Source organism: Rhinatrema bivittatum, chromosome 6, assembly GCF_901001135.1.
Source record: "Rhinatrema bivittatum chromosome 6, aRhiBiv1.1, whole genome shotgun sequence".
In the NCBI taxonomy this organism is placed as follows: Eukaryota; Metazoa; Chordata; class Amphibia; order Gymnophiona; family Rhinatrematidae; genus Rhinatrema; species Rhinatrema bivittatum.
The window spans coordinates 287098060-287117529 of record NC_042620.1 but is presented as its reverse complement, the minus strand read 5'-3'; the positions used below and the strand labels follow the sequence as shown (position 1 = coordinate 287117529).

The 19470-nt window shown below is 48.5% G+C and overlaps 1 protein-coding gene across 1 annotated transcript in view; it reads right to left on the bottom strand.

Annotated features, from left to right (window-relative positions):
- Positions 1-19470, bottom strand: part of LOC115094360 — a 141132-nt gene that overhangs the window by 40443 nt on the left and 81219 nt on the right. The window contains exons 7-8 of the mRNA XM_029607334.1: positions 12446-12568; positions 6417-6512 (exon numbers count right to left, since the gene is read on the bottom strand). Of these exons, the coding sequence (XP_029463194.1) occupies positions 6417-6512; positions 12446-12568 (219 nt within the window). The remainder of the gene's footprint in view (positions 1-6416; positions 6513-12445; positions 12569-19470) is intronic.

Below are 19470 nucleotides of genomic sequence, written 5' to 3'. Positions count from 1 at the left end.
GGACCCTTGGTCTGACCCAGTATGGCATGTTCTTATGTTCTAATGCGAGATATAAGCATGGACCTGTGAAAGACACACCGAACTATGGAATCCAGGAACTTCTGCTCTTTTCCTGGAGGGAAAGAGGAGTGAGGCTTGGAGTGTCGGGCCTTCTTTTGGGCTGACTCAACCACAGAATGGTGGTTTTTTGAAAACCTGGAGTTGACTGTACCAGGTATGTGGTGTCTGCTTTTCTGTTGACTGGTGCCACTGAACTAGGGTGTTCCCAATTCCTCTTTAGAAGATCCAACAGAACATCAAGGATAGGGATAGAGGTGATTTCTTTTGGAGCATCTAGAAATTGCAGAAGTTCCATCATCCGGTATCTGTCATCCTGTTCTGTCTGAAGCTGGAATGGAACCAGTTCAGACATTTCTTTTACAAAATTGGTAAAGGTCAAGTCCTCTGGAGGAAAACGCATCCTATTTTCAGTAGGAGAGGATGGTGATGGTAAGTCCTCTGTATCCTGTGAAGAGTCATCGGTCCAGGTATCATAGGTGTCATCACCAGCACCCCTGGGATCTTCCGAGGGACGGAATGTTGGTATCCCTGAAGGCCCTGGTCTGGGTACCAAAGGCATCGAGGGAGTCACCGGTGGTATCAATGGTGGCACAGAGGGCATCTATGGACGCATCGGTGGTACCAATGGTAGTAAGATGGAATCTGTGACATCTATGGCAGGGGCATCTGTAGGACTCCAAATGGAGGAAGTAATGGTGTTTCTCCTTCTGCTGATGAAAGAGGGATTGGAGATGAGGGCACCGGGTTAATTGGTGCCCCCGGATCCATCGGTGGAAAGGCAGCAATCAATGCTTCCATCCTCGATAGTAGCAGTGCCAGCGCTATAGGAATCATGTTGGTAGCCGGTTCAGGAATAGGCACTGGTGGAATCTTGAAGCCCTGTATCGTTCTGCAGATGGCCTCTTGAATCATTTGATCCAACTCCTCTTGGAAACCTGGAGCATGAAGCCCCGATGCCAGAGGAGGAGGCGGAGGCATAGCCGGAGGGACCACCATTGGAGGTGGAATCGCGGCTCCTATCACCAGTCCTGGTGAAGGCTGCCTCGGTGACCTGGAGCCAGATAGGGATGGTGCCTTTTCTGGACGGGCTTTCTTCGGTGGTGGCGGTTCAGATGATAGTGACGTCGAGGACTTGCCTGCGTCGATGGTCTGAGACCTACAGTGTCTATGTCTATGCTTTTCTCGACGATCTCCCCGGTCCTTTTCCTGAGGAGGAACAGAGGGAGTTTATGGCCGCGGAGTCGTCAATGCTGGATGGACACCGGCCGGTGCCTGATACTGGAGCGATGTAGACTGAGTCGGTTTGGACGACGTCAGAGTTTGTGACCTAAAGAGAAGTTCCATTTTCTCCATTCTGGCCTTGTGACCTTTTGATGTCATAAGGGCACATTTGGTGCAAGTAAGGACTTCATGCTCGCTCCCGAGACACATTACACAGACCTTGTGAGGGTCAGTAATGGACATTGTGCAAGTGCAGTCGGGGCATCGACGGAACCCCGACACCATGGCCTCTGAAAAACTTTAGCCGCGGTGCGGTCGATGGCCAGTAGGCCATGAGGGCCTAACTCGACGAGAATAGACCGGAATCGGGTAAAAAACTTACCGAACCACCGCAGATGTAAAAATGAAATAGGGGGACCCCTGTGGGGTAGTAAATTAAGTAGTAATTCCATGAGGAAAATTCCTGTCAGGAATCTCTGTGGAGCTCCTTAACCCGCGTGGCTACTGCTGCACGGAAAAAAAGAAAACTGAAGGGGGACCCTTGCTGGTGGCAGGGTTAGTGCCATCCTGGGCATGCCCAGTAGGTGCCAGTCAAAGTTCTAGAAACTTTGACAAAAGGGTTCTGTGACTGGGCTCCATCCTGTGATGTCATCCATATGTGAGACAGGAGCCCTTCCTCCTAACCTTCAGGAAAAGACTTAAGTCTTGGCTGTTTAAGCAAGCATTCCCAGACCCTAATTAATCTCTCTCTCCTACCTATACCACACAGGCACTTTAGCCTCAACGATGCATAATTATCTTTAGCTGACGTTATCCTGTCCTTTTATTTTTCTCTCCCCTCCCAGTTCTATCTTCCTTGTTATTTGTAACTGCTTTCTACGCACCATAGTCTAGTTTGAAGTTTATTTTGCACCCTGTTCAACTGTAAACCAGCATGATGTGATTGTATCATGAATGCCGGTGTATAAAAAACCTAAATAAAATAAAAAATAAATGTGAGGACTACCATCCTGCAAGAAACATTATTGCACAGTTTATTATCTAATTTGGCAGTATGCATACTTTAAATTTGTAATAGCTCTTTTATTACATCAATAGCAATAAAGGACTAGAGCCATCAAGAGGCTTACTATTATCTGGAGCAGCTATTGAGGAGGCCAGGAGTCTTGTATCACCTTTCCTGGTGGGGATTAGTCTCAATTCTAGAGACCATTATGGCATGACAGCAGAGTTGCTTGCCTGTAACAGGTGTTCTCCCAGGACAGCAGGATGTTAATCCTCACAGATGGGTGACATCAGATGGAACCTAGCATGGAATACTTTTGTCAAAGTTTGAGCATGCCACTATCCCCGTGGGATCCCCTTTCAGTCTTGTTACAAAGCATAAAAGACTAGCAAAAAATAAAACAAAACGCAAATGAACCCAACTCCATGGGATGGCGGGTGGGTCTTCTTGAAGACTAACATCCTGCTGTCCTGGGAGTACGACTGTTACAGATAAGCAACTTTCTCCCAGGAAAGCAGGATGGTAGTCCTCACAGATGGGTGAATACCAAGCTGCAGGCTGCTCCCAGAAAATATAGAGCCAGACACCCAATAATGTGTAACAGGCACAACAGGGGTGCTGTAGGCACCCCTGTTGTGCCTACAGCAGTCTGAACCACATACTGGGCCATAGGCAGGGAGAGTTGGGCTCTCACACTTTGAACAAGTTACGGAGGACAGACTGGCCGAAGACACTGTCCTGTCGACCATCCTTGCCCAGGCAGTAGTGGGCTACAAACGTGTGGCTGGAACTCCATGTCGTGGGCCTTACAGATTTCAGCTATAGGAACTGCATGGAAGTGGGCCACCAACGCTGCCATGGCCCTCAGTGAGTGTGCCTTTACTCGGCCTCCGAGCAGAAGGCCCGCTTGCTCATAGCAGAAAGAGATACAGCCCGCCAGCCAATTGGACAGGATCTCCCCATCCTCCCTGCGCAGGGAGCAGAAGTGACTCTGTGGTTCTGCGGGGACGTGAATAGATCCACGTCCGGCCGACCCCACCTGCGGAAGATCTTTTCTGCTATGGAGGGGTTGAGGGACCACTTGTGAGAGTGGAACATCAGACTGAAGTCGGTCTGCCACTACATTCTCTGTTCCTGCTAGGTATACTACTTGCAGAAGTATGACTCGTGATAGGGCCCAGGCCCAAATCTGCACTGCTTCCTGACAGAGAAGATAGGAGCCTGTGTCCCCCTGTTTGCTTATGTACCACATGGCCACTTGGTTCTCCATCTGTATTAGGACAACCTTGTGGGACAGGTGGCCTTGGAACACAGGGGGCATACAGCATTAGTTCCAGGAAGTTTATCTAGTATCTTGCTTTAGCCTTTGACCACACGCCCTGAGTGCAGAGGCCATCCACATATGCACCCTAACCGATATTGGAGGCATCGGTGGTAAGTATCACCTGAGCAGGAGGGGGCTGAAATGGAAGCCCCAGGCTCAGGTTGGTTTCCTTTGCCCACCAGGCCAGGGAGTCCTGGAGTGGCATGGTGATCTGGACCTGTACAGAGAGGTCTTGAGAAGCTTGACTCCACTGGGAAGACGAGGTCCAATGAGTTATCATGGCTAGGTGAGCCACCAGCATGACGTGCACTGACGCCGCCATGTGACTGAGCAGTCGCAAAAAAGAGGCAGGCAGAGGCTGTCAATCAGCAACGAAGAGAGCAGTCAAGCTCCGTCAGGGTTGCCACCCGATTGCTGGGGAGGAATGCCCTGGTCCCTATGGTGTCTAGGTCTGCTCCAAAGAAGCTGAGCCATGGGATGGCATCAGCTGGGATTTTGGATAATTGATGAGAAACCCAAGCAACTGGAGTGCTTCGACTATTGATTGCAAGGCCCTAAGGGCTCCCTCCTTTAAGGAACTCCTGCTGAGCCAGTCTAGATATGGGAAAACATGCACCCCCTTGTGATGCAGATGTGGTCCCACCACTGCCAAGCACTTGGTGAAGACCCGGGGTGTGGAGGCAAGGCTGAAGGGCAGAATCCTGTATTAAAAATGCCACTGGCCTACCGTGAAGTGCAGAAGTTTCTGATGAGGTGGAAATATGGTAGTGTGCATAGGCATCCTGCAAATAGAGAGAACAGAGCCAATTTGCCTGATGGAGAAGTGGGCTTAAGTTGCCCAATGAGACCATCTTGAACTGCTCTCTCCTCAGGAACTTGTTTAAGGCTTAGAGGTAGAGGATGAGACAGAGTCTACCTGTTCTCTATGGAATGAGAAAATAGTTGGAGTAGAACTCCTGCCTTGTTGGGCATGGGGAAACTGCTCAACAGCTTTTGCTTGCAACAGGGCCGAGAGTTCTAACTCAAGGGTCGTCGCATGCTCCACTAGGCCCCACCCCGGTGAGGTAGGGGAGTCTGGCAAAATGCTGAGAAGATTTAGGCGGTAGCCCCTTTTCATAATGGTTAACACCCAATGGTCAGAGGTGATGGGGGTCCAGCGGTTTGCCAACAGGCATAGCCGGCCCCCGATTGGTGGGTTGGGACCTGCGGGCACTGGGATTAAGCTGCGGCTCTCTGTGCCAGTCAAAATACCGCAGCAGGGCTGGGTTGAAGCATGGATGACTCTTAGGGGTAGCCTGGGCCGTACAAGCTTGCGAGGCTGGAGGATAGTATCTCCGTCGCCTATAAAAATGTTTTTTTGGGGTCTCGACATGCCCAACGGGCTGCTGAGGAAGGGTCAGAGATGCTGTCAGACAGTTGTCTTAGGGTTTCATGGTGGTCCTTTAGCTTGGCCACCACATCCCGGACCTTGTCTAAAAATAGGTTCTCTCCTGTGCACAGGAGGTCAGCCAGCTTCTCCTGGACTTCAGGGCGGAGGTTGGAGGCCTTAAGTCAGGCCGCCGGGCACTAATACCAGCCGCCGACACCCTTGCTGCCATTTCAAAAGAGTCGTAGGCCGTCCACACATCGTGTTTGCCATCCTCAAACCCCTTCTGCGCTACAGATTCCAAGCGGTCTTGGACTTGCTGTGGGAGACCGTCACTGAGCTCCTGGATTTGCTTCCAGAGATTACAGTTGTACTGGTTCATGTACAACTGATACACCGCTATTCAGGCAATAAGCATTGCCCCCCCTGGAAGACTGTGCGGTCTAGGGCATCCAAAGCTCTTTGGTCCTTCCCCTGAGGGCAGAGGAGGAAGCACAAGCCCTTTTGGCCTTCTTCAGAAAAGACTACTACCACAGATTGGTGCGGGAGTTGGCTTTTCTGGAAGGCCAGGGCCTGTTGCACCAAATAAATAGCATCCATCTTCTGGTTCACTGGAGTGACAGAGCCTGGGTGCTCCCATAACAAGCGGAGGAGCTCAAGGAGGCTTGTGTACTGGGACAGCTACCACCTCCTTCGGGACGTCAAATTGGAGGACTTCTAATATTTTATGGCCAGCATCCTCTTCGGTCAGCATCTGAAAGGGTATGGCCTCTGCCATCGCCCGAGCAAAACCGGCAAAGGATAGGTCCTCTGGGGGCAAGCGGCACCTCTCGTCTGGAGGTGAAGGCTCAGATGGAAGGTCATCTGAGGCTGGCGAGGAAAGCTCAGAGGAATCCTGACCCATGGGGCAACAAGGGGGCTTCCTCCTCAGCAGCAACCTTTTTGGGCTAAGGAGGAAGGCCAAACCCTGGGTCCCGGAGAATTGGCATCTATGGCCTGTCAATGGGCCTCATTATTGGTTGCGCGGACATTGATGGCCTCGATGGGCCGTGGGGGAAGGTATGGAGCCGCATCCTCCTCCTCCAAACCACCCAGAATTGGTATAGTATCAAGAAAGTATCTAGAAAAACTGACAAAAATATTCCATACTGGGCTCCATTTGATGATGTCACCCATCTGTGAGGACTACCATCTTGCTTGTCCTGGGAGAATAGCAAATATCTGCACTGAGCTCCACAACTCAAGGCAAGTTTTATTTTAATAAAAATATACTTAAAAATATAGAACTGGTTGCTAGTATAAGTAACAATATATACCTACTAGCCATGTGATCTCTGCCAGCCATGAACTCGCCCATAAAATGAGAAAACTCCCAGAGGGTGTGAATTTATAGAATACAAGTAATGCAGGCATGCAAATGCTGTAAAATCATGACTTACCCTGAAGATAGTGTATGCTTTCTATCAGGAAGATGGAAAATAGTATAACTATTATCGCTCCAACAGGGGCAGCTGAATCCAAGATGATGCAAAAACCTAGGCAAGTCCAAAAGATCCAATTCAGTGACTTACTCATGGGAAAACATAAGACAAATATAACTTACCACCCAAGTCTGCTGCAACAGATGGCCAGTTTTGATGACAGACTGCTTAAAGAAGCGATCACTAGAAAGGATTAGCAACATTTACCAGCATACTTTACACAGGTGGTGATGGAAAAAAAAAAATTCTAGTGGGGGAATGGAAAGACAATGGCAAGAGAGGTAGTGACAAATCCCGCAAGAACTGCAGAAGGACAGTTCCCACTGTTCTCAAGTACAGAATGAAGCACTAATTTTTATTTAGCTAATCTATGTAGTGAAACAAATCTGGCAGGTCTCCATCGCATATCTGGCAAAGAGGATGGTTCTCGCCCACATTTTTCCATGCCAAAACTTGCTTTCTCTGATTTCTATCAAACACCTTAAGCACACACATACAAGCATGCAAAACTCAAAAACCACAGTCTCTGAAGTTTAAACTAAACTTTAGTATACCCAATCTGGGTCTTGAACCTTCAAAAGGACATTAAATCATCCTATTCTCCATACAAATGTGTGCCACCCATAGACAATTCCTTACCTGAGATCACTTACCATTCTGATCACCTAGACCTCCATTCTTGCTGTCATGGTGGGCCAATGCAGTGCAGCTTCACCAAGAAACCTTCCACAAAACCTCAGGCATGAATGAAGATGGTCATTCTCTAACAATGCACCTTCAAGTGAAGTACAGTTCAGGGAAGGAAGAGCTCACAGATATTAAGAAGAGCCAGAGAAAGGTGGAAGAAAACCACAGGGAGGCCATAGAAAGACATCCTAAAGATCTGGGGATCTTCAGAGGGACACAAGAGGCAGCCTAAGGCTCTGGAAATGACACAGAAAGGTAGGTTCAGACTCCAGAGAGCCCTAGAACAGCCAAAAGGCAACAGTCTGACCACCAAAGAGCTGTGCAGCAACTCCAGAAAAGTCATGTTACGTTCATAGGAAGGCTCAATGAGTCCAATAAAAGCAGACAATCTCTAAGTGTTCAGTTAGGCTGATTACCAGCCTGATAAATAGTTAAGCTTAACTTTCCTCCCATCTGAGTTAAAGGAAAAAAAAAAGCCAATATTCAAAAGATCTAGGCCACCTAGATGTGACAAATTAAAAACATTCCCTATCTGAGCACTTAACTGAGAAGCCTATTTTTGCTAGGCTCTTAAATTAGACACCAAAAAGGTGGATGGCGGAAAAGTAGGGAGAAAGTGCAGTTGCTCGCCTGTAACAAGTGTTCTCCTAGAACAGCAGGATCTTAGTCCTCACAGAAGGCTGACATCAGATGAAGCCCAGCACGGAAAAGCTTATGTCAAAGTTTCTAGAAGCTTTGACTAGCACACTGAGCTTGCCCAGCATGCCAGTATCCATGCATCAAAGTGAGGTCTCCCTTCAGTCTCTTAACAGACAGAAGTATGAGTGAAAAAAAGAAAATAAAATGCAGAAAAATCCCAACTCCATGGTGTGGTGAGTGGATTTCCTGAGGACTAACATCCTGCTGTTCTAGCAGAACACCTGTTACAGGTAAGCAACTGCGCTTTCTCCTAGGATAGGCAGGATGATAGTCCTCGCAGATGGGTGAATACCAAGCTCCAGGCTGCTCCAGAGTACAAGCAATGTCAACAGCTACCAAACAAGGTGCCATGGGTATAAACATTTGCAGTGCTGTTGGTCAGCAGGGGGACAACCTGGTCCAGTCAGGAGTCACAGGTAGGAAGAGTTGGGTTTAAACCTGGAAGAGATTGCGCAAGACTGACTGACCGAAGGCAGTGTCCTGTTGACTGTCTTTGTCTAAACAGTAATGGGCAGTGAACGTGTGCAGGACAAATGTTGGCAATGGGCATTGCCCACAGGTAGGCTACAGATGTTGCCATGGCCCTCACAGAGTGAGCTTTGATTCGGCCTCTAAGCTGAAGGCCTGCTTGAGCATAGTAGAAGGCGATACAGTCCACCAACCAGTTAGTCTGCTTACCCACCACTGCTTCCAGCCTGTTGTTGTCGAAAGATACAAAGAGCTGAGTAGATTGGAAAGCACAGCAGGGTACAGGCAAACAAAAGGCCAGGGCCCACTTGCAGTCCAACATATGCAGAGCCTGCTCTCCTGGATGGGAATGAGGCCTCGGGGAAAAGGTGGGCAAAACATTGGACTGATTGATGTGAAAACCAGTCACAACCTTAGGCAGAAATTTGGGGTGCATACGCAGGACCACACAATCATGAAAGAACTTTGTGTATGGCAGGTACGTAAACAAGGCCCGAAGCTCACTAACTATGAGCCGAAGGGATTGCCACTAGGAATATCACCTTCCAGGTGAGGAACTGCGGGTCACAGGAGCGTAAGGACTCAAAGGAAGGACACGTGAGCTGCACCAGGACAATGTTGAGATCCCAGGACACAATAGGGGGCTGAAGAGGGGGCTTTAGTTGAAGCAGGCCCCTCAAAGCAACCAACTACAGGCTGGACCAATATGGTTACGCCAGAGACAACCCAATGATATGCACTAGATGCACTGAGATGAACCCTGACCAAGGTGGTCTTAAGCCCAGACTCGGAAAGATGCCACAAATAGTCCAAGAGCCTGGGAAGAGGGCAGGTGAATGGATGTAAGCCATGCCCCATAAGCCAGGTGAAAAATCTCTTCCATTTCAACCTGTAAGACTTCCTGTTTGAAGGCTTTCTGGAAGCCACCAGCAACTAGGAGATGGATTCTGAAAGACCCAGAGGCTGAAGGATAGACACTCAACATCCAAGCCATCAAGGCTAGCAGCCAGAGGTTCAGATGGTGCAGGGTGCCCTGGTTCTGAGTTATCAGATCAGGTGCGGGCCCCAATCTGATGGGATCCCTCATGGACAGATCCCGAAGGAGAGGGAACCAGAACTCCTCGGCCAGTAGGGTGCCATGAGGATCATGATTCCTCCGTCCTGCTGAAGTTTAAGGAGGATTTTCAGAAGGAGTGGCAGAGGGGGGTATGCACAGAAGAGATCCTTCCCTCAGCGAAGGGTGAAGGAATTGAAGGCTGGTCAGCCGCCCCCTTGCAAAGAGGGAACAAAAATTGCTCACCTTGTAGCTGTACGGGGTGGCAAAGAGGTCCACATCTGGGGTTCTCCACCAGTGAAAAATCTGGGCCACCTTTGGATTCATGGACCACTCATGTGGCTGAAAAGAGCAGCTCAGGCGGTTTGCAAACATTCAAAATCCCTGGAAGGTACGTCGCTCATAGAGAAATCCACTGCGACAGAGCCCAGGACAGATCTGTACTGCCTCCTGACAGAGGAGGAACAACCCCATGCCTCCTTGCTCGTTGATATTCCACATCACGCCTCGATTGTCCATCCGAAGCAGGACTGTCTTCTTGGATAATCAGTCCCGAAATGCCTAGCGAGCATAAACTTCCTAGAGCTTTGAGCGATTCATCTGGCAAAGAGCTTCCTGAGCAGTCCAGTGACCTTGCATGTGGATGCCATCCACATGGGCTCCCTAGCCCTGAGGAAAGGCATCGGTGGTTAGCAATACCTGAGGTGGGCTGGCCTGGAAAGAAATCCCTTGCTCCAAATTAGAGGTTCCCCTACCAGGACACGAGATCCTCAGAGGCTGCATGACGAAGACAAACCACTCGAGCTCCTGGGATGCCTGCTACCATTGCAACTGCAACATCCACTGTGCATTGCACATGCAAAGGCAGGCTATTGGGATAACATGAACAGAGGACACCATATGGCCCAGCAAGCAAAGCAGAAGGCGCAAACTCACAGCCTGCCAGCAAAGCAAGGGCCAGGGCCCAATCACAGGGAAAGAATGCCTAGCCTGAACTGTGTCCAGCTTGGCTGCTATGAAGACCAGTTGGGAAGCCAGGCAGGAGGTGAGATTTTGGGTAGTTGATGACAAAACCCAAAGTTCACAGGGCCTGCATAGTCAGGGCCAAAGCGTCTAATGCCCCTGTGCGGGAGTCTCTTTTGACTAGCCAGTTTTCTAGGTAGGGGAAGATGTGCACTGCACGGGGTACACTGCTACAACTGCCAAACACTTGGTGAAGACTCGAGGAGCAGAGGCCAAACCTAAAGGCAGCACCCTATACTGGTAGTGAGCCTTGCCTGCCCCCCCCTCCCCCACCACCACAAAGCGCAGGTACTTTCTGTGCCCGGGGAAGATAGCAATGTGGGCAAATGTGTCCTTGAGATCAAGAGAGCAGAGCCAGTCTTTTGAGGAAGGGAAGAGTGCCCATAGAAACAATCTTGAACTTTTCTCTTTTGAAAAACTTGTTCAATGCCCTGAGATCAATGGGTCCTCTTTGGTATGAGGAAATGTCTTGAATAGAGCCCTTGGCCCTGCTGAGGAGGAGGAGGAATGGGCTTTACTACTCCTGCTGAGAGAAGGGTGGAAAGCTCTATCCAAAGAGCTCTCCACTTGCTGGGTGGATGAACCCCAGGATGGACATGGCAGGGGGGGGGGGGGGGGGTGTCCTCTGGGATCTTCCTGAAATTGAGCAGATACCATAGTCTGCCAGGGGGTAAGGACCCAGTGGTTCAAAGGGATGGCCGACTAGTGGTGGGCTAAGTAAAGTCGTCTGCCTCCCACTGGGGGCTCTTGCTTCAAGGGTGAGTCTTTCTGGCCAGCGCTCCCTCACCTCCAGTCAAAAGCCAGTAATCTGGGTCTATTCGGGGGCCGGCTGGGGCCGAGGTGCTCCCTCAGATGGGAATGGCCCTTGGAGCTAGCCTTCACTGCTGAGCACCTCATGGCACCCTACTGGCTGTCTTCAATCTGCTTTTTATTTATTTTATTTTTTTGCTGTACGCTTGCCAAGCTGCCAGACTTAAAATGATCAAGTGAGAGAGGGATCAAAACAGATGTCACCTCAAGAGTTCAAGCGGTGCACTGAAATCTATTTCTTCTCTTTTTTTTTTTTTTAAACAAGCAATCCCCCCAAAGGGAGATGTATGTCCACCATCTGCTGGAGGTGGAGAATACTCATGGGCTGATGTTGGGGCAGGGTTATATATCCCTGACATCAGCTTTATTCCATTTCCATCTGCTGGTAGAGGTGCATAATCCACTCGTACGGGCTGGCTTGCCCGAGTGCTGAGGAAATTTGTTTTCTTGCACATCTTGAATCAATAGATTAAAAACCATCCAAAAGGTCAATAGGAAAAAGCTAAAATGGACAAAATATTGTGTTTTCTTCCAAACTAGTTACTAACCTCAACTTTTGCAGTGTTAGAGATGCTTAATAAAACTTTTCAGGCAGTCATGTGTTGCCTTCAGATGTGTTGGAAGTAGATATTTTAAAAACAAAGGTGATTTGTCATCCAGAAACCTATTAAACTTTTCTGCAAAATGTGTGTAAGGTAGGACTGGGCTGAGATTCAGATCTAGAAATGTGAAGGCCTGGAGATGGAAAATGTTCGGGGGGAGGGTTGTGTTCCACTTCTAGCCTTAGGAGAAAACACTTTTATTCCCCCATTTTTTTTTCTTTTATAAGCTTCCCCCATCTTCTGTCTCAGAATGATCCACAGAAACTATTGTACAACTGTCATTAATCTACTGAGCCAATAACTGATCATGAGCTCCCTAAGTAGTACATGGGTCCTGTGTTATAGACAAGTCTTCATCCGCGATTCAGGGTGGGTAGGCAGGAGGGAGGGGAAATATGGGGGCAGTGTCTTGCTACAAACTTCAGTTTTGTCGTCCATTTTTTTTTTAATCTGATTCTTGCCGTTTTACAAAAGGAATACCTTAGAGCATTTATTCATCTAGTAGACAGCCTTCTCAAGATCATGCCTAATGCTAGAGGAAAGAAAGGTGGATATTTATACCAACTCTACAGGAACCAGGTTAAACATCTGTTGATCAAGAAGACAATAAACTTTTCTTTAAAAAAGTAAAAAAAAAACCTTACTTTGTCTGGATTTAAATAATTCCAATCGAGCAGGAAATCCTACTAGTATAATAGCTGTCAGCAAAGTTATCCCCATTATACAAGTAAGAAAAAGTTGAAACACAATGAAGGACACAGATAAACCTGAGGGCAAAATGAAATAAAGTGAGACACAAAGTATTAATTATCTGATCTTTAAAAACACAGCTTGCACCCCTAAAGGAAAATTAGTTTCTTACCTGATAATTTTTGTTCCTGTAGTACCATGGATCAGTCCAGACTCCTAGGTTCCTCCCCCCCCCAGCAGATGGAGACAGAGCAGTTACCATACAATGCTCCGCCTATAAATAGAATGGTGCCACCTACAGTCCAGCAGTATTATTTAATGTCAAAGCAGAATGGAACTCTCAAAACCATAACTGTATATAATAAAAGAAACAAACTGGTCCACTGAACCCTCCTGGGACCTGAACCTTGAAAAACCACTTGAGAACAAAAAACATTAAAAATCTGTCAATCTGAAATAACAAAATAGATAAGAACTGAGCGGACTCTCCCGCTCTTCCTTGCCTCAGACGGGTGGGACTCTGGACTGATCCGTGGTACTACAGGAACAAAAATTATCAGGTAAGAAACTAATTTTCCTTTCCCTGTACGTACCCGGATCAGTCCAGACTCCTGGGATGGGATCCGGAGAGGCCCGCTCAAAGCACTCCCTCTCCAAATCCTCCTGAAACTGGAGCCTGGACATCCAATCTGTAATGTCTTGCAAAAGTATTTCCACGTAGCCGCCCTGCATATTTCCTGCGGTGATACCATCTGACACTCTGCCCAAGATGCCGCTTGTGAATGAGTAGAGTGGGCATGCAGATCCATAGGAAGGGATCTACCACAAAGGAGAAAGGCCGATCTAATAGCCTCCTTTAGCCAATGAGCTATAGTAGCTTTGGACGCCTGCTGTCCTCGTTTAGGACCGCTCCACAGCACAAAAAGATGGTCAGTCACACAAAACTCATTGGTAACCTCAAGGTAACGCAGCAAAGCCCTGCAAATGTCAAGCTTCTGCAAGTCACTATCCAAAGGATCCGAATGGTTTAAGTCCGTGAAGGCTGGCAGCTCCACCGATTGGTTAACATGAAAAGAGGAAACCACTTTCGGCAAGAAAGATGAACTGCCCGAGTCTGAAATCCGCAAAAAGGGTTCCCTACAGGAAAGCGCCTGGGGTTTTGACACCCTACAAGCTGAAATAATGACCACCAGAAAAATCAACTTTAAGGCTAGATCTTTTAGAGTCTCTCTCTTCAAAGGCTCAAAAGGCGCCGAGCAAAGGGCAGTGAGGACTAAATTCAAACTCCACGACGGATAAGGACCGGGGCGGATTGGGGGAAAATAGTGGCTTGGTGGATTTTTCTCCATACTGGCCCATGGGTACCCAATTACACATACAATATAATTTATATATATATGCACACACCCCTTAAAACTTAAAAAAAAAGGCTACCCGGCACACACATGTTATAAAATCCATGGTCCCAAATACAGAATAAAGGAAACTGCAACAAGACAGACACTGTATGTAGTGCAACTTGTGGGGGGGAGAGACCCACAAACTAGCTCCTCTCTCTCACAGGCACACACTCTAACATGGACATGTTCTGTCATAATTGCACCTCTCTCACTCTTACATGCATGCTCTCTTATGCACGCCCTCCCTCTCCTAATCACATACATGCTCTCTCTCTTATGCACTCCCTCCTATTCACGTACATGCTCTCCCTCAGGCACTATCACCCTCTCTCTCCTGCATTCTCTCCTGCACTCCCTCTCATACACACACACAATGTTGCCTCACCAGGCTTATCTCTCTCTCACCTTCTACCAGCTGGACAGATTTATTTGGCTGCCAGCCCTCCCTCTCTCCCTCTCTCCCCCGTCCCTTCTTCCTTTGGCTGTGATGCCCCCTCCCTACCAGGTCTCTCCCTCTCTTCCATGCCAGGCCTAATTCTGTCCTCCCTACTCACACAAACACCACCTTTCCTTCCCCACCCCCACCACACACATCCAATATTCTTCTTCTTAGGTTGTCTTTCTGCTGGGGGGAGGAGAGCGCCTTGCTACCACCCATCTTCTTTGTGTTCTCTCCCTCCACTCCCCTCATGTTCCCCTCCTACACATTCACTTCCTTCCCACCTTTCCCTCCCATCTCTCCCCTCTTTTCATTTAAGCCTCAAATTCCATACCTTCTGCAATCTTTCCCTTTCTCATTCACTCCACTCATTCTCTCAACCTTCTCCTCGCTTCCTCTCATCCTGTCCCTTCCCTTCTTCCTTAACTCAGTTGTCTTATCGCTGGGGGGTGGGACTGGGGCCTGGCTTTCTTACCAACGACTCTTCTTTGGAGCAGCCCAAGTCCCAGCACTATTTTTTCTTGTCAGGGCCTGGCCTTCCTCCCAGCAGTTTTTCCTTGCAGCGGCCTCCAGTCCCAGCACTTTTCTTTGCTGGCAGGGCCTCACTTCCATGGGGGAGTACTGAAACTACTGCTTCTGGGCTGAAATCTGCTGTTTTGGCTGCCCAGATTCAAGAAAGGGGCTTTGAGCAAAGAAGCATCTTAAGAGTTAAAAGTAAGTTCTGGGGTCTAATGTTGAAAATACCTGGGCAAAGAAAGGCTCCCCAGCAGAGATTAAGGAGAGGCTTCCTGCAGCTGAGATGTGAAGAGAGGGTGTTTCCTGCCACCATGGTGCTGAGGGAAGGAGGGAGGTTAATTGCATAACAAAGGCAGGCCCCTGTAGCCAGGGCTGCAGGGAGGGGAGACAAAGGTGGAAACGCAGCTCCAGCTGCACAAAAAGCAAATGTAATGAAGTGAGCAGAGAGGCTTCCGTTCTGTGCTGCGTGCCTGATAGTGATCACAGCGGCTCTGCAGGCATGGGGACTCGCTGCGATCAACACCAGTCACATGACTGACCTGACCGGCCCACCGGGGCATGCCCGAAGCCCCGATAGGTAAATCCGCCAAAACACTTGGGTCCTGCCGAAGCGGAGGACGCAAGTGTTTTGCTCCCTTAAGAAATCAAACTACATCCAGATGTGCCGCTAATGCTACACCCTGGATGGAACCACGTCAACAACAAAGTGCTGCAACCTGCACTCTGAGAGAACTACATGACAACCCTTTAGAAAGACCGGATTGTAAAAAAAAAAAAAAAAAAAAGAAAAAAAACACAGAATATCTGACACCGAGGCCCAGCTAGGTGCAACCTCATGGTCCAAAAATCAAGACTAAAAACTTTCCATACTCTAACATGAGAGATTGGTAGAAGTCTTATGTGATCGGAGAAGTGTAGCTACCACAGCCGGAGAATAGCCTTTGCAAGTTTATCTCTGCCTTTCAATAGCCATGCTGCTAAACAGAAGCGATCGACGTCCTCCAAACAGGCCCTTGATGCAGATCTGGAAGAATGGAAACCGCAGAGGACCATCCACCGCGAGATTGAGAAGATCCACAAACCAGGGACGTCTCGACCATTCTGAAGCTATCAGAAAGACCTCCATTGGATGGATTTCTACCTGCCAGAGCACTTTGCTGATCAATGGCCAAGGTGAGAAGACATACAGCAGAACCTCAGTGGGCCAAGGCAACACTAGGGCATCTACCCCTTCTGCTGCCATCTCTCTGCGACGAGTGTAGAACCTCGGTGCTTTGGAATTCCGAAAAGTTGCCATCAGGTCCATGCTGGTTGTGCCCCATGCATTGCATATGAGTTAAAAGGTGGTCTCTGCCAGCTCCCATTCTCCGGGATCTATATGGTGATGACTGAGAAAGTCTGCCTGCACATTGTCCATGCCGGCGATATGAGATGCTGCTATGCTTACCAAGTTTAGCTCTGCCCAGCTAATCAATTGGCGAGCTTCTATTGCCACTGGTTGACTTCTAGTTCCTCCTTGGTGATTGATGTACACCACCATGGTCGTATTGTCAGAATTCTGACAAACTTGCCCTGGAGGAGAGGATGGAATGCTTGTAATGCTAACCATACCACCCTAGTTTCCAGTCGATTGATTGAATAGAGCTATTCAACAGGGGACCAAAGTCCCTGCACTGATTTTCCTTGGCATACTGCACCCCAACCTGAGAGACTGGCATCTGTGGTGACCACTGTCCAGTGGGGCAACTCCAGGGGAACTCCATGGGTTAAATTGTCCGTCACTAACCACCAATTGAGACTGGCTCATTCTGTCTCTGTAAGTGGTAAAGGTAGATGAAAAAGGTCAGAGACTGGGTTCCATCAGGAAAGTAATGCGGACTGTAAAGGTCTCATATGAACAAAGGCCCAAGGTACCAGTTCTAATGTTGAAGTCATTGACCCAAGAACCTGTAAATAATCTCTGACTGGGTGGGTGCTTGAGCATGAAACCTCGAACTTGGACTTGCAGCTTAGAGTTGCTTTCCATGGTAAGAAAAACTGCCTTGCTGAGTGTCGAAAAGAGCACCCAAATATTCCAACGACTGAGTGGGCTCCAGTCGGCTCTTGGCGAGATTGACCACCCAGCCTAGGGATTGCAGGAGCTGAAGTACTTTCTGAATTGCCTCCTGGGCAAGCACTTTTGACTTCGCATGGATCAGCCAATCGTCCAAGTAAGGATGCACCAGTAATCCCTCTCTGTGGAGATGGGTTGCCACCACCACCATCATCTTGGTGAATGTCTTGGGTGCTGTAGCCAGACCGAAGGGTAGAGCCCGGAACTGAAAACCGAAGAAACCTCTGGTGGTCTGACCAAATGCCTATGTGAAGATACGCTTCTGTGAGGTCTAAGGATGCTCTAAACTCTCCCTTGCAAACAGAGGCAATGACAGACCGAAGTGTCTCCATGCAAAACCGGGAAACCCGGAGATATCTGTTTACACTCTTAAGATCCAGAATGGACCGAAAAATCCCTCTTTTTTCCAGTTCCGATTCACATCGTTGATTTTTTTTTGTTCGGTCCCATCGGTTTTTTTTGGGGTTTTTTTTTTTTTAAATCTGCTGTGCCCAAGCCGATAAACAAAAAACCCACTCTGACCCTTTAAAACTGCTCCCTTAGCTTGTCCCACCCTCCCGACCCCCCCAAAACATTTTTAAAATTACCTGGTGGTCCCGGGAGCGATCTCTCGCTATCGAGCCATCGGCTGCCTTCCATTATGGCCAGCACCATTTTTAAAGATGGCGCCAGCCATCCATTACGGCCTGCGCCATCTTTAAAAATGGAGCGGGACATCCAGTGCTCCTACCATGTGACAGGGGCTGGCCAATGGCATGGATACCCTGTCACATTGGTAAGGGCAAAGGGATATCAGCGCCATTTTTTTTTTTTTTATTAGTGGCAGCCGACAGCGGGAGATCGCTCTGGGGACCACCACGTAATTTTAAAACGTTTTTGGGGGGGATTGGGAGGGTGGGACAAGCTAAGGGAGTGGTTTTAAAGGGTCAGGGTGGGTTTAGGGATTGTTTTAGTGTGCCGTTTTTCCCACCCTCCTCCCAAAACGATAAGAGAACCCCACGAACAATTTTGTGGGGTTTTCCTATCAGTTTCGAGGAGCCCCCAATTTCTGATGATTTTGAAAATATCATACAATATTTTCAAGAGTCAGAAACACGATTCACATCCCTATTGTAAAGTGTCCTGCATTGCTCTTCTTTTGGTTTCGTAACCGCAGGGAGAAAGTAGAAATCAGTCCCGAGGACACTGTGCAAAATCTAAAGCATAGCCGTCTCTTATCACGGTAAGGACCCACTGGTCCATCGTTACTTTGGTCCATTCCTCGTAAAAACAGGGACAGTCTGCCCCTTATCTCCGGTACCGAGGAATGGACCTGTGCCCCTTCATTGTGATGCTTTTGCACTGGAAGCAGACTGGGAGTTACCAGGTCTGCCAAATTGATGGCCCCGAAAGGACTGGGACCAAGTCTGTGGCCTGTTGGGAGCTTGCAAAAAAAAGGGGCCGCAGGCGGTCTAGATGGGCGAAATCTTCGATTCCCTCTGAATCTGGCCCGAGAGGCAAAGGAACCTCTGGATTTCTGTCTATCCTCTGTTAACCGATGAATCTTATTCTCACCCATAGATTGTATCATATCTTCTAGATCCTTACCGAAAGTAGTTTGCCTTTGAAGGGCAAGGATCAGTTTCTCAAACAGAGGAGCCTACGAGCTGAGAAAGCTGAAACCATGGATCTGGCTGATGTGCGCAAAAGATCCACGCTGTATGCCACCGAAGCTTCCAGATGACCTACCTGGACCGCCTCTTCATCCGATAAGTCAGCATTAAAGTCAGCATTAGCTTGTATTGCTGAACCCAGCAGAGACCCGCTCGTAAGGCGAAATTGCTGCAAATAGCCGCACGCACTTCCAGTGCAGAAACCTCAAAAAATCCTTTTAAGTTGCACTTCCAATTTCCTGTCTTACAAGTCCTTGAGTGCTGTAGCTCCAGTGACTGGAATTGTGGTCTTCTTGGTAACAGTGGACACTGCCGCATCTACCTTGGGTACTCGAAGCAGCCTCTGGCAGAGAATATAGCTTGTCCATGGCCTTACTCACTTTCAAACCCAGATCCGGTGTATCACATTCTCGGAAAAGCAAATCTGTAGCCAAGAAATGAAAAGAAAAAGGAGAAGCAGGGCTTCTCAGACGCAGCAGCACAGGATCCATAGCACCCAATTTAGATTCCTCTGGGGGGGGATACTCAATGCCCAGTTCAGCTAAAATAGCAGGAATAAGGGGACCCAACTCCTCCTTTCTAAAAAGGCGCACCACCTTTGGTTCAGCCCCCTCCGCAGCATGCGTCCCACACATTGCGCTATGGTGCTGTAAATCAAAGTCTACATCCATCCCCTGCGGGGGTATGGGCTGGATATCTCGGTCATCTGGATAAGTGTCCTGACTAGAAGTATCTGGAGTAATCTGGGAAACTCCTGACTGACTGATACGTTTAGGCTGAGAAGGCTCCGCACCTCCCTTAGGGGTAAAACCATTTCTTAGCAGAGGACTTAGAACTCTGAGAAACATCCTTTTTTTTG